This window comes from Paralichthys olivaceus, chromosome 1, assembly GCF_024713975.1.
Source record: "Paralichthys olivaceus isolate ysfri-2021 chromosome 1, ASM2471397v2, whole genome shotgun sequence".
Lineage (NCBI taxonomy): Eukaryota > Metazoa > Chordata > Actinopteri > Pleuronectiformes > Paralichthyidae > Paralichthys > Paralichthys olivaceus.
In genome coordinates this window covers 5,840,985-5,856,635 of record NC_091093.1, presented here as the reverse complement: position 1 = coordinate 5,856,635, position 15,651 = coordinate 5,840,985, and the positions used below count along the sequence as shown (strand labels likewise).

At 40.0% G+C, this 15,651-nt stretch overlaps 1 protein-coding gene across 1 annotated transcript in view; it reads left to right on the top strand.

Annotated features, from left to right (window-relative positions):
* Window positions 1–15,651, top strand: part of itfg1 (integrin alpha FG-GAP repeat containing 1) — a 136,223-nt gene that overhangs the window by 70,720 nt on the left and 49,852 nt on the right. Inside the window, exons 11-12 of the mRNA XM_020080272.2 lie at window positions 8,857–9,007; window positions 10,229–10,337. Coding sequence (XP_019935831.2) covers window positions 8,857–9,007; window positions 10,229–10,337 — 260 coding nt within the window. The remainder of the gene's footprint in view (window positions 1–8,856; window positions 9,008–10,228; window positions 10,338–15,651) is intronic.

The following is a 15,651-nucleotide window of genomic DNA, read 5'->3' as shown; positions in this document are numbered from 1 at the left end:
AGACTCGCGCCTACACAAACATTTAGGTGTAGATCTCTTCAGGCTATAGGTCAGTGAGCGTCTGACAGTAATTGAATAATGTAGTTAACCTCTTTTGCAGGGTGTTGCCCAGCAAAATCACAACAAAGGTCTTACTAAAGAAGTCATTCTGCAAACATGTCCTTTAAAGGACAAGAAAGATTTCTGCTAAACTCAAATCAAATTCTTAGTCTGCAAACCCACAGAATCAGTCACAGTTATGCACCCTCTGACGAGTGCAACATTTAAAAATGATGGTTACCCACCAAAACATCTGTCGTCTTTTTTTGCTCACATGACATAAAAAGAATGTTTTACTTTCTTGCGTCTACCATTAAAGAGTCCTTAAAGACACTGCTTGTTCCCATAGTTTTCAGTGTGAATAGTAATTGCAAGTGCAAAAGAACACAAATTGTATTTCAGTCCCGACCTTACTGTTCTGCTTCTGTCGGTCCAGGTTTAGATATGATGCGGCTGGGATTTACTCTTGAATCCAGATTTGAGGGATTTGGCTAAAAAGTGTGATAACTGTTTTTCTGACCAATACTGTTGTTGTGCTATCATTGTTTACCCCACACCAGTAAAAATAAACAATGATAATAATATGCAAGTTATTGTTATTAAGTATTATTGGTCTATATGATTCGATTTCAGTTGTTCTAGTCTCCTAGTCTATATATAGTCTTATATATGGGTGACTGTACAATACAATATTAATTCCTAAATAGATTATTTTGCAATGGTGAATAACAAATATGACAGTGGAATAAGTTAACTTGACATTGTTGTAACGTCGACTTCTCTACTAAATTCAGATTTAATGTAAGAAACTCAGATTTGAAGTTTAAGTCAGGACAACACCCCAATCCGTGCCTAATCAGAGCAGAGTAACAATTAATGTTCTCGGTTATGTAAAGCGCACTGCTCTTCACCTTGTTGATGCAATGATGAGTTCCATCACATTAAGTTTTAGTGTTGCTGTGAGTGCATATGCGCGTGTCTCCATCTATCAGCATGCATCCCCACCAAGGAGCTGCTAAGAGCTTAGCAGGCTGTTGCTAGGCAATGCTATTTAAAATCCATCTCTCTCTGTATCTTAGCTCTGTATGGCAGCTGTGTTTGTCTCTCTGTTTTGTAGTAGTGCAAGGCATTTGCCTTGTTAGTCCTCTACAATATTTTCTGTCCAAGATTCACACTTTTAGCAAGAGGCCTCAGATAACTTTCCAACATGGAAAATTTACTTTCTAGTGAGCTGCTTAGTTAGAGTATAATGAAATGGAGTGTTGATTGGTTTTAAAGAATAATGCCATGTTCTAGTGTGCAGCTCTGCAAGCTATTACAGCAAAATCTGCAGAGATGGGTATGTGGGCTTCATTAAAGTCCATGTAAAGCAGAAATAAAGATGTCACATGACATGACAGAAAAATGTGATATTAACCTCTCATGCTATTTTAAATTAATAAGACAACCACCAACTATTTAAGATTACATTTCAAAGTTGCGTAAAAGCAGTAATCTCTGCTTGGAAATGTTGGGGATGTGTCTGCTGAAGATGCTGAAACCCGACTAACCCTTTTCAAGTAATCTTGGATTGGTTATTTAGTCAAGAACAGGGTCCCATTGACAGCTTTTACATAAGCCTAAATAAATTGTACTAACCACGCAAACTAACCTTAGTTCATTTTAATTGAACCAAACAAGTTAGGTGTGAAATCACAACATGCGCTCTTAACCCTCAACAACCCACCAGTGTGACTGAAAGGTTTAGTAATCGTAACATTTCAAAACCAAATCATTACAATCAATAGTGTTTGAAGTCGCCAATGTGTTTTACACCCGACCAGAAATCCATGTCTGCAATTAAACCCAAGGCTAATTATACTCATCTGTGAACATGTACTTTGAACGATGGCACCACAACAGCAGTTATTTTGTCAATCCCAATCGATTCCAATGAAAGTTTGACAAACTGCCTGCTTTAAAATGGTCACTGCAGGGGCAAGAGTTGGTGGGGATCTTCAGCTCTTAAATAACATGGATCTCCACAAAATCGATTCTTGGGACCATGACTGTTTTCACAAAATCCTATGGCAATCCATTAAATATGTGTTGACATACAGTATGTCAGTATCGACTGATTTACTGGCATTCACTGGCAACTGCATTGCAACCCTAGAGGCCATGCTGCTAGTGTAGCAAAAAACAACAAAGCTGTGAGCACATAGCAAGATTATTTCAAAGTCTGTCTTGTGTCCCTGTGTATTAACGTTAAACATCATTGACCCAGTGTGCAATCTTTGTTTGATTCCTAAAACTCCGGTCCATCCAACAAAAAGCTGGATTATCCATCATAATTCCACAGAATTGAGACCAAACAATTTCCATGTTCAGATGAGTTTAGTGTGTTTACGTGTTTTCTGCTACTGTATCAGAAGCTAGGTCTGTCGTTTTGGAAGTTTATTCTCGGGAAAACACCAGCTAAGCCAGTGTTTCTGCCACAGGGGTTAAAGTATTTTGCTGACAAATGGGGACTTTAAACCCTGCACCCAAATTGGCACCCAAGCTTTGTCAGTGATGTTACCAGTGATATTTATCCCGCTCCCTCTCAGCTACTCAACTATTCAAGTTTATTTAAGTCTTCATTGTTTCCCAGCTTGTTCACTGGCAAGGTAACAAAACTTACTTAACCTTAATATGACCTGCAATACACATAGATTTGCAGATGCTAGCAAGACTTAATACTTTGAAAGGGATGGAGATGCTAATTTGGTGCACTCTTTGCTCAAAACACCAGCTTTTCTTTTCTAATGAAAGTCTTGTGTAACACAGTTGTAAAACAAACTCAAGTTGCTGTTGTATAAAGCTGTGAACAAAAAGAAAAAAGGAATGACTAAAAAGAAAGGTGACTTGGTTGCAAACCAGTCTGTGGGAGAAAGTCGCAACCAGGGAGAGAGACATTGATGATGAAACAGTGAGTGACGGCAAGCAGACCGTGTGGAGGAATGACACAACCAAAGGATGTACTTTGACTTTGATTGTGTGTCATTGCCTGTGTTCATCACCACAGTGGCGCCTCTGGGCCTTGACAACATATCACTGTCTGACTGTCACTTTGTCTGTGTGGACCTGCCCACTACTTGTCTTTGCTCACCTTTGGTCCATGTCTCTCTCTCTCACTGTCAGCCCCTCTCTCACTCTCTGTCAATCTGTCAATAGTTTGGTGACACGTGAACCTGAGTCATTGCAACTGCAGTGTTTGTGTGTGTTCATACAACATTGCAGAAAATGTTAAGTAAATTCTAATTTACCTTCCAAAACTGGAAAATCAGTTGTAGTTGAGAACGTTCCTTTGATTCATCCCAGCCACCCCTTCTACTAGTCGCCTGTTTATTCAAAGTGTTTAGGTCATCTGATTTTGTTCGTTAATCATCACGGGGAGTGAAAACACCTCTTGGTTATCCGAGGGCATAGAAGAAGACATGCTCGACACACACTTACTGATAAGAATCAGAATCAGAATCAGAATTCTTTTATTTGCCAGGTATGTTTGCACATACAGGAAATTGCCTTGGTGTAATTGGTGCACTGCTTATGTACATAAAACAACAATGTAGAAAAACAACAATATATAAGAAATTGAATAAAATAAAATAAAATAAAGTAAAGTATATACATATATGCAGTAACAGAGTAGTAATAAATTATATTATGTGCAGGTGGTGGGGTGTGGTGGGGTAGAGTCAGTGCGGTGCAGAGTCAGTGTGATGCAGGGGGCTTGTTTGTGAGCCCCACTGCCACGGGGAAAAAACTGTTCAGATGGCGAAAAAACTGTTCAGATAAGGCTCACCACTCCTCCCCCACTACTGCACAGATGTGCTGTTTGCCTGTTTATTCAAATTGTATTAATGTCATATATACTGTATATCTTTTATTTATTTTTTATTACAGTCATGAATTACTTGTGAGTCTTATGACTGCAGGCCTGTTCTACTCTGCTTGCCACTTAGATGGATGTGGACAGTGGAAAGGGACAGGCTTTCTGTTCACACTACACTAACTTGAAAGACATTCTCATTATCAGACAGAGGGTTTCAAAGGTGGAGGAGGATAGCAGAGAGCTTTAACTAAAGGTTGGAAGTGTCAAGGAAAGTAGAGAGGAGTGCACCGCTGTGTTGCTTCCTATCAAATGCTCCCATCCCACGCTCTGTGAAAAAAACACACAACTTGAGAGCATTTTAAGAGAGTCCTTGGGGTTTTGTTTTGAAGTCTGGAAGAAAGGCATATGGATAGATAGGTGGATGGATGGGTGGAGGGGTAGTACAATTGTAATTAAGAGGATGAGAGAAAATGAGAAAGGAACAGAAGGAGGTGGCCAGGTTAATATAGCTCAGCTTGAGCTAGATGGATGGATAGATGAATGAATGGATGGATGGATAGATGGCTAGTGAATATTGAAGGTGGACAGGTAACAGTGGCCTTTTGAAGCATTTAAGTTGGGGGAGAGAAGGTTCATCTGTGTGATCAGCTGGTCAGCATCCTGCCATCCCCATGCCCCTCTGGAGGCCAATTAGAAGTAAGGCAGATAGAGCTAGCAGCACTGGAAGACTCCCCCCAGGCATGCATACACACACACACACACACACACACACACACACACACACACACACACACACACACACCAGCACTGACACCAGGTTCATACAATAATGGAGCCCCCCAGGCATACAGAGACATTAGTGCTAGACTGTAAGTGCTGTAAAGGCCTTGTTATGACTGTAGCTCAGATTTAGTCATTCTCTTGCACTTTATAAGTAACATTTTAGTGAAAAGTGAGAAGTGTCTGTCATTCTTCATCAAGATTCTGAGTGCTGTGGCTCCAGGGATGGCAATGTCCATTAGTTGTTTTGTTGACCTGTAGGCAAAATTTAGTACATAAATTCCTGGTGCCCTGAGGATGGATCCGAATGACGTCTGTGATACTGTGATGTGTCCTTTAGTGCCACTATCAAGGTATGGAATGCAACGTCTCAATGATTATTAGTTGTATTGACGTAAACGCGACTGCAGATTGGGAGGCCACAGACACAACAGATGTAAGCTGACGCACACACTCGACGATCCAGTCAAGACGCAGGACCACACACTTGCTGTTTAAACAAAAGATTTGTGAATGGAGACTTTGGAACTCACAGCAATTCACGTGATCAAACATGACTTCAGAATATAAACAAACATGGAGATGGACTGCCAGCATCGTTTGGTAAAACTTTTTGGAGTAATGTTTACATCTTGCCTGATACATTAAACATGCACTCATACTGTTGTCAATTTCACAAGTTTATCCCGCTTTTCTACGGTCCACCAAACATCTTATTTACATTGTAGGCAGCCATGTCTCGGTTGTTAACATAAGAACACAACATCCGGTTCTTGACTCTTGACTATTTCCGCTCACTTAACCAATTGCTGTTCTTTTCATACGGCACCATTAGATCTCGAATTGCAAATATCAATCACGTTTGATGTGTTTTTAAGTCCGTCACATCAGAGGATGATTTGGTCAGATAATCTGTTCTGATCAGCCACAAATCGGTAACGCCCCCCCACCCCCCATGATCGTCGGGGCGGCTGAAGTGGACCTGAAATCAGGATGATCAAACTTTGTTTGAAGCACACTCAGAAGAGAGTTCTTGATAGTCAGTATGAATACAAGGAATGATTACAGCTGATGAAGCTGTATCTGTCATATATCTAATGGGGGGTTTGAACTTGACTGAGCAGCAGGCTTCTCATAGTATTCTTGCATTTGTTCATTTTGTTAGGTTTATCTTGAAAAGATCATGTCAGATCATAATTATTAATTTAGCAGAGTTTGGCTGGATTTGTGATATTTTCTAAATGGTTCAAATGTCATGTTTTATATGGTAATGGTGCTTTCATTCAGCTGTGGTCAGGAAAGAAATGTTTCTATTGTGTGTGTGTGTGTGTGTGTGTGTGTGTGTGTTTGTGTGTGATCCACCTTATAATCCTGAGTTCATCTCCACTATCACCTCCCCTGCAGTGCTGGGAAGAGGTTGTTTTGAAGTACAAAAATCTCAAAAAGGACACAAACACATCAGTGAATAACAATCAAATGCTGTCTAAAGATCAGCCTGAAACTTTGAATGTTAGATTTCCTTTTACACACACACACGGTGTCCCTGAGAAAGAGTTGGAGGTCCTGCGGGTCCTCAGTGACAACCAGCCACATTCTCTGTTAAAGTTATGCTGTTTGAGTAGAGAGGGGGGCTCTAGTGAAGGCCCAGTATTGATGGATTACACAGAACGACCTTTAACCAATCCCCCAGCTAATAAACGTGTAATCACAGCCAAAGTTAAACCGGCACAAGCCCCATCCCCACTCCTTGCCTCCTCACCCCACGCACAACGATGCAGACATCCTGCACAGAAACCTGTCATCTCAACTGACACTATTTCAATCTGTGCGCCTGGAGCATTATGGGTCCACTTTAAAAATTAATTACATTTCTGCACTTTGCTGCACATTGCCTATTTTAAATACAGATGTTATTATTATTGGAAGCTGAGTGGAGGCCTCACCCGATAACTTTAGTATTGCTGCATTTCTGGCTGACCGTACAATAACCAGATTATTGCACTTATTCCTCATATTTCAAGGTCTGCTGTTGACGCTGATGTCAGGGAAAAATTTAAGAGAGCGAATTTGTTTCCATTAGTTGGATGCAGCGATATATATTCATCTTCTGTGAAAAAACACTGACGTTGAGGGTAAAGGGATCCAAGAGCGGCTGTGGCTCAGGAGGTAGAGCAGGTCGTCTACCAACCATTTGATCCCCAGTACCTCCAGTCTGCATACCGAAGTGTCCTTGGGCAAGATACTGAACCACAAATAACCCCTAATGGCTATGCTGACATTGTATGAATGCTGGGTGATGGGGAAAATAGTGCAGCATGTAGAAATCCTGTATGTGTGAATGGGTGAAACAGACTTTTACTCTAAACAGCTTTCAGTGGTTGATAACATTGAAAAGTGCAATGTTATTACTGTCCATTTAACATAATTTTATTGCTATGCAGCCTGAATCAGACATATATTTTAGTAATGCCCAGGCTACTGTTTCTGTGACAGATCGCAATAATGTACATTTTTTTAAATTTGCATGATAAAAACGATATTGAGAGAAACCCAGTGCTCACCCACGCAGGTTGATGTGGGTCTTTTTGTCAAACCATCCAGTGCCACCAAAATACTATGAATATGAAAGACAGCAATCAAAGCAGCCATTAGATACTTCATGGAAAAAATGGTTATGATTAAAAAAGATACCTGCACTGTGTCACTGTTTGTTCACTTAGCAACCATTTTCCTAAAGCCAAGCTGAGAGCACTGGAGAGGCTTATAAAACACTTTCAAGCACCTATTATATGACCACTTGTATCGCTTGATTGAAGCCAGCTTTTGTGTAACGTCACCATTTATTACCCTGATATCTGCCCCATACTGTGCACTGAGCGTGTGTGTGTGTGAGTTTGAACTGTCAAAAAATTAGCATTTTGCCCAGTTTCAAGATGTATATGACAGCATACTATTAGTGACAGTAATCAATCAATCCACCTTTTATCAAGAAGCACTTTTCTTTTTTTATCCCGTATCTTTCATCTCTTTCTGTCCAAGTGACAGATTTTACTGCAAGGAAGGCAGATTTTATGTTTTTCCCAACACAGCGTCTTTCAACTTCTTAAGGCATCCTGGATGGCAGAAGTCCCATCAGGCTCATAGCTTGAGGTCGGCCTTCACCTCCACTCCTAAGACAGAGTAAGGGGGGAGGGGTAATTTAAAATCCTGGGAGAGGGAGGGCTTTCATGGTTATTCTATTTTTAGTCCGGCTCTTTTTTTTTTCAGGTCGCCACTTCCACAGAGATCTACGAACAGGTACACAGGGCTAGAAAGACACAGAAAGAAAAAAAGGGGAATTCAATTTCCTCACAGATTTAAGGAGACATTGTGACAAAGACTAAGCACAAAGTACAGGCAGAGTTTTATTTTATCTTGAATAAATTAATCTGGGTGTGGTCACAGCAAACTGAAAAACTGTTTTTTTTTACCTATCTATATTATTGTCAATATATTATTCAAGAGCATGGTCTTTGAGAGCAGGACTTATTGATTTTATGCTCAGACTTACGTTTTAGTGCAGGGTTTTCTGTGAGAGCATTACAAAATCTGAAAGTGAAATGAGTAAGTCCATGCTCTTGAAGATAAGAAAAAAATAAGAAAAGAAAAATGCATCAATAAATCAATTTATATGTGTATTATTTTAAATGTGCATGTTTTAGTTCATGTGTTGAGGTTATAGTTGAGTAAATTGAGTAAAGTACACCTGACATCACTGCGAGGCCACACTTGGTTAGGGCTACAGTGCTTCACAGAGCGGGTGGAGGTATGGATATACTAAGTTGTTCCCACGCTGATTTTCAGGAAAAAGCCAAAGTAAATTCCAGGTCAGCATTTAAAGTTCAGAGACACGTCTTTGTGATCTAAAACCATACGGCTACATCAGACTGAAAGAAGAAATGGAATGAAGCGTGAGAGAGAGAGTTTCCAGTTTATAGTTATCAACACACTCTGTGTCACTGGGCATGATTCTCCTGAGAAACTGTCATTCTGATTGGCTGATGCTGATATAAACATGCTGCATTTGAGAAAGTGTTGTCGGCATCAAAGAAGCAAATGATAACCTGCAATTTATCTCTCCCTCCCTCTCTCCCTCTCTCTCTCTCTCTCTCTCTCTCTCTCTCTCTCTCTCTCCCCCCCAGTGGTCAGCAGGCCTTCCTGTTGGAGAACGTGCCCTGTAACAACGTCAGCTGCCACAGTGTGGGACGAATGTTTCACATCCACTGGGACCAATCAGATTTAGGAGCCATCCAAAATGCCATAATGGCAACATTCTTTGACATCTACGAGGATGTGAGTAATTTCTAATGACTCCATATAATCTGGGGTTTGCTTTGGTCGTAATCTACACTAGCTGTCACCTTTTATTCAGAATGTGCAGAGGGAAAAGCTCATATTTAACCTTCAATGTCAAAATAGACAGAAGTTGTCACACCGTCAGAAGTAGTTTTTGGAAAAAGTGACAGCCCTATACATGCATCACACCATTTTCTCTCTCAATTCTGTCTCTTTCCACTTCTCTTTTAAGTGTCCGCCTCTCTCAGTAGCTCCTTGGATAGTGGTGTCAGATATGCAGCTAAAATGGCATCTCTTTTTTTCTACAATGTTATACGTTGATGCCAAATGGCTGATTAAACCTAACTTTGCAAACAAGACTTGATTCCTCTTATGCAGAAAAGTGGATTATGTGTGAAGCTTCTTTCTCAACTGATTCTAAGTTTATAATAATTTCCTTTCATGCTGGATGGGACAGTGTCATGTTCAGTTTAGTGCTTGTTTGTGATCAGTAATGCAGTCAAAAGCAGGCACAGCAGATTGTGTGTAAGCCGACTTTACTCCATCTTTGCCAGCAATGGTTTTCAAGAGACAAAGAACTTATTTATCTTCTTTGTCTGCTCTGCTGCTGTTTTTTTCACACCCTGCGTACACGCTGTTATTATCTACTTAGATTCTCTTTTCTTGTATTTCTTCCTCGGTTCCAATCTATAGTGACAATGAAGTGTTTTGTTTTTACAATGCACCACACAGCAAGTTTAAAGATGCCTAATAATACAGTCTTGCAGAGGTACAGTACATAGAAAAGAAGACATGCATAGACTCATTGCACATATTAACTACTTTGCATACGTGCAGTTGTCAAAATCCTCCCTTTGTGTTTCCCAGGCTCTGCTCCCAGATTCCAATGCATATCGTGCAGTAGCTTTATGGCAATCTGTGTATGTGCTCGTCTTATCAGAATTAATTATTACTGCTTATGTGGTCTGTCTGTTGAATTCAACTCTCTCTCTTTTCATCTCTCTCTCACCCTGAAGACAAAGGTTTTGGATGGGAGAGAGAGAGAGATGTGGTGAGGAGAAGAGAAAAGAGGAAGAGTAGAGATGATAAGATAATGCTGGATCAGTCACCCAGGGTGTTAGAGGGATAAAAATGTACATCAGAAGAGAGAGACACACACACACACACACACTCCATGCTCTCATTGTCCCTTATCTATATGCCTGTCTTCATTTGCAGGGTATATTAGACATGCTGGTTCTGAGCCAGACAACGGGCAAAAATGACTTGATCGTCCACGCTTTAAAGAACAATTTTGAAGCTGACGCCTACTTCGTTAAAGTGATGGGTAAGTGACTGATTTGCTCAGTATGCTCTGTTTCGCCCTCCTTTCCTCATTCCTATAGCAGTGTATTGAAACAGCCAACAGCAGCAAAAGCTCCCAAATGTTCTTTTCACATACCACACACAACTGGAATTTAAATAGTTAATGATTTATTTTACACAATGGTTGCCCCTCCTAGACCAATTTTAATCAATGACCACGAGCAGTTTTTTCTAAGTCCTTGAAAGCAGATGATTATCATCTGTCATATTATTAGATATTTTTTTTAGCCTGGAGCTACTCAGTTGGTGGTTCAAAAAGGGGGATGTTGCCTGAGCATTTTTGTTAAATTAAAATGGTCTCTGTCAGCACAAAACTTCTGTAGTAAATGCACATTCTCTCTGCCTCAGACTTCTTTCCACATTATCTCGAAGAAGCAGTAATTGGCTAAAAGTGAAAGTGGTGTTTAAGCTGTTGTTAAGGACAGGGTCTTGTTTCTGTTAACATGGAACCAAATTTCCTCAATTTTTGTATGCCTCTTTGCAGGCGACAGCCAGTGGCTGGAGGCATTATGTTTTTGTGTTGTCCGCCTATCCGTCCGATTCTTGTGAATGCAATATCTCAAAAATGCCTTGTGGGAATTACTTCAAATTTTGGTGTAAATATTCACTTGGAATCAAGGATGAACTGATTAGATTTTGGTGGTCATTGGTCAAGGTCATGATGGCCTCACAATGTATGTTTTTTGTGATCTTTACATCATCTTAAGGGAATGTTTCCAAATTTGGTCTAAATGTTTACTTGACCTCCATGATGACCTGATTAGATTTTGGTGCCTGGAATTCAAAGGTCAAGGACACAGCGACCTCAATTCCCTGTGAATGTGATATCTTAGGACTGCCCATAGGGACTTTCATTACATCTGGTACAATTCACTTGGACTCACTAGCTATTTTCAGACATGACCTCTGGGTAAAATCCAGAGAATTGGCTACAGAGTTTACCTGCCTTTACTTTTCTTTCACATAGCGGGAGGTTCTCTGCACAGGCGCTTTCACAACAGCAACGAATCGAGAGGTGGAACAACAGACAGAGGCAGAAATTGACACATTAAATCTGCTGCATAGATCACTTGATTTGTTAACAGCAGCCGGACACCATTTAAGCTCTGATCATGCACCACAAAATCTTTGTCTATGTCTTCTATGTGTATAACACCCCTTTTTTCACATCAACTTCTCCTGGATTTCTATGGACTTTATTCTAGGAGGCCAGGTTGATAAAGTCTGTAGAAACTGCCGAGCGTTTCATTCTGACATTTGCGTTCACACAATTGAGGTTCACGATTGAGAAAATATGGAGGAACTCCAGGGCATGTCTGAATGCAGCTACTGATTAACTGATTTGATTTCAGTGGTCAAAAGTCAATTTACGCTGGCCTCAAAAAATATTCTTTGGCCTCTTGAATATGATATCTCAAGACTGCCTGTGGGAATTTATTTTGTGACTTAAAGTGATTACGTTTCAGTGGTCAAAGGTCACAGTGGCCTAGTATGAATCTGGGGAAAAAAAGCATGTAGAAATATGTACACAGAAAATGCACTGCTTGGTGGAGGCATACATACGCGATAATTCTTGTATTTGATTGCTGTGTGGTTCCTTGGGTTACGAATTATTAGTTACCAGCACTGACCTTTATTGGGAACCAGCACTGATCATGCCAGATTTTGTTAGATGAAAATAGTTCTAAATCAATGATACATCAGGGAAGTGTTTAATTATTTAATTTTGATGGTTTTACAATTTCACTAGGTTTTGTTAGGTACAAAACGTCATCCTGGGTTCAAAGCCACACTGACATCTTTATTGCACATTTTCCACCTCGCTCTCTCCTCATGTAATGTGTCGCTTTCCATCTTTTATTGTCTGATAAAGGTGTCAGAAATGCCAGAGTAAAACCTATTCCTTTCCCTCCTTCCTAACCTTATTCTGTCGGGGCAACGAAGATGACTGAATGTTAACTAATTCGAAAGAAATGGCACATGTCATCTGTGCCGTATGCTGTACATCAGTCACAGATGATGTTTGACTAGAAGCAGCTGTAGCATCAATATCTGCTCTCAACACTCAGAAATAGATTCATATTTTTGGCACTTGCCTTTTTTTCTCTTAGTTAATAGATTATGTTTCTTTTAGTCTTTATTGTAAAAGCGTTTGAGTAAAAATCATGACGTGCTCTTTTGAAGTCAAAATATTGGTGCAGCATTAGTACCTAGTGACATTTGAGGAAAGCAAAAATAGTTCCACTCTAGGGTGGGCCTTTGCAGTTTAATCTGTCACTCTGCTCTGCTCATTAGTAAGAAAAGAAGCGTGCTCATTTCTGTTTCAGCACAGTTGGCGAACAGTTGTTGTTTAGTCTTTTGGGAAGGGATGGGCCACTCTAGCTCCTCTGCTTTCAGAATCACACAAGCGCTCATAAATCAACACCATGCCCTTGTGAACGCACACCAGTACACACATCATTTACTATAACACTAACAATATGTGTAAGAATTAATATTATTTGCGAAGTATTACATATTCAAAGATTTGACCTGTCTAATACATTGTATGGTACTTTTACTCATTAGAAAAAACATATGGTTCTTAGATATAATAAACATGTTAAGAATAAAAACATTATAAGCCCTGACCCAATTCATCCCTTAGCCCTATCACTTGGCCCTACCCCTTCGTTTTTTGTGTGGCCGTGAAGGGGTAGTGTTGTCCCATTTCACACCCCTTCATCAAGTGTGTTCAGGACCCCCCTAAAAGCAAAATGACCATGCCATTTCTTTTAAACCTAGCGTAATATCTTATTTTAATCCAGTAGCAAATTTAAATTTGATTGATTCACTATTTACGTCATTACTCCCTTTATCTCATTTAAGTTTGAAAAAAGTTCCCGCTCATGTTAAAATGATTTCAGTGTGGGACAGAAATGTTACATTGAAATAACAGATGTAAACACGTGGACTGACCTCACAACACAATAATAAAAACTAGAATAAGGTAAAATCAGGGAATGCAGTACAATTGAAGTACATTTTAAGCTTTGATTTAAAGGAAGCTACTGACTCAGTCTGCCTGTTAACAGGGTTTTCAAGAGCCGCTGAGCTCTTCATATTTGTCGCACTTAAAATAGGTCTTGAATTTCATTCATAATGGTCTTAGAAGGGTTTTTAAAAGCTTTAAATTTAACTTGTTGAAACCTGCAGAAACTGGTATTTAGCAAAAATTTAATTAATGAAATGACTAAGACTGGTATACTACATATCCTCCTGTCAGTTACAAAACAGCTATGCACTAGGCTGTGTTCCATGTGGAGTTTAGTAGAATTTAGCAAGTCAGGAATTGCGTGCATCTTTGTATCTTTGTGTTTGTTAGTGTCTATACTGTAATGGTACAATACACCGCAAGATGAAGCACCAATACACATGAAGTATCATTTGAGAGGTAGGAAGTCAAACAGTGAAGATCCTTATGGGGGGTCTGATACAGGTCTTTGATGTGATAAAGCAAGTAGCCAACTTCTGTCTCAGCCAACTGAATCACACACTGCAACCTTGAATTGATGTGGGAGTTGTGCTGAACTTCGATGGATGATTCTACAATGTTTTTAATGATGAGACTAGGCTGTTAGATGAGGATTAGCTGCATCACACTGAGCTTCTAAAATTGACACAATAACATCCATTGTTTGGTCTTATAGATTTTAGAACTATTTTTGTCGTAAAATTGTTTCCAGAATCTTTTGAAAGTTCAAATTACTTCCATGAGCACTCTGGTTTCAGGATAGAGTTAGACTTATCTGCAGGAGATCAGTAAAAGCTACTGTGGCAGTAGACCATCCCACGGGGCTCTCACCACGACAGCCAGAGACGAACCAGTCACACCATTTGTTGCTCAGCAACATCTTTATTTAGACTTTAACACAAGTCACCAAACACTTAACTTAAAGGGTCCAGCACTTCCTGCTGGACCTCAAGCTTTGCCCAGTCTCTTCCCCAGTGTGTTCCCCCTGAGGCAGCTCCGCTGCTGCCTTTTCAAGCATGAGGATCAATCAGCTAACATCTCTCACCTGCGCTGACTGATCCTCTGTGGTGCAGGTGAAGGTGCTCTCCCAGCTACTAAACTAGACATCATGGTAGCTGGTGTACAGGGAGTCGATCTAAATAGACGCATTTCACAAACCAGACGATTCAGCAAGCTCATTACGTTCAGAGAGATTTCCATCTACCCTAAGACAGGTCAGGCTAATCACAATCATTTATTTTAAATGGTGCAGATTTGATGCAATGACTGACATTGCTTCACGTTTTGAAAACCAAAATCTGTTTTGACATGTCAAAATGTCTGCCATGAGAATGATCTATGGTGTCCCCCAATGTCCCAAGTCCTAGCCTGCATGTTTGTTTTAGTTTTAAATGTTGGGTACTAGCATAGAATGCAGTGGTTTTCAGGTGTCCACTTGAAGTTCATGTGCAACATATCATCTACCTGTTGTGCTCGTGTCCTGTTGTAAATAATGTCATGTCCAGACTGGGCCTGACAGATGCATCATTTTCACTTTGCAAAAGCCACAATTTTGATTAGGCTTTAACACACATTAGCAATGTCTTTAAAGCTGGGATTGGTAATCCTGAAAAAGCTAACAAGTTTTTTTGAAAAAAAATGCAGCTGATACATCCCACCCCAACCCATTGGCCCTCTCATCAAAGCTATGCCCCTAGAACACATGAATGTGCACTGACTGACAACTGCTAGAAGCTGGTGTTTGTCTCCCTGGCTGAAGACTCCACTCATGTGCACTAACTAATCATTGTGTTTGGTCTGAATGAAATGACTGGTCTTTACTGTTATTGTTCTACGAGGGCCACAGACACCTGTGGGGTTTTTTTTGGACGACTTAATTGGGAAGATGATTTCAAAAAATAAGATAAAAAAATGGTTTCAGAAACACCCAACCAACCCTACCTTTAAGAAGAGAAAGAATTATCCTGGAAATGTTCGTTTTGCTGTCTTTCACCTGCAGCCCGGTGGAGCTAATTCATTCTAATTCCTAAAGAACGTCTGCTAACAGACAGACAAACAAGCAAACTAACCAACAAATTAGAATAGCATACCTCCATCTTGCAGTGTTAAACAATATAAAAGAAAGTGAAAGAATAGTTTCTGGATCCACTCCTTCTTCCAAATCCACACACCAAAATTAAATGTATTCTTTCTTGTTCCATCACTTCCACCAATTCAATAAAATTGGCTCTGAAGTTTTTGCTTAACAAACAAACAGTAGCAA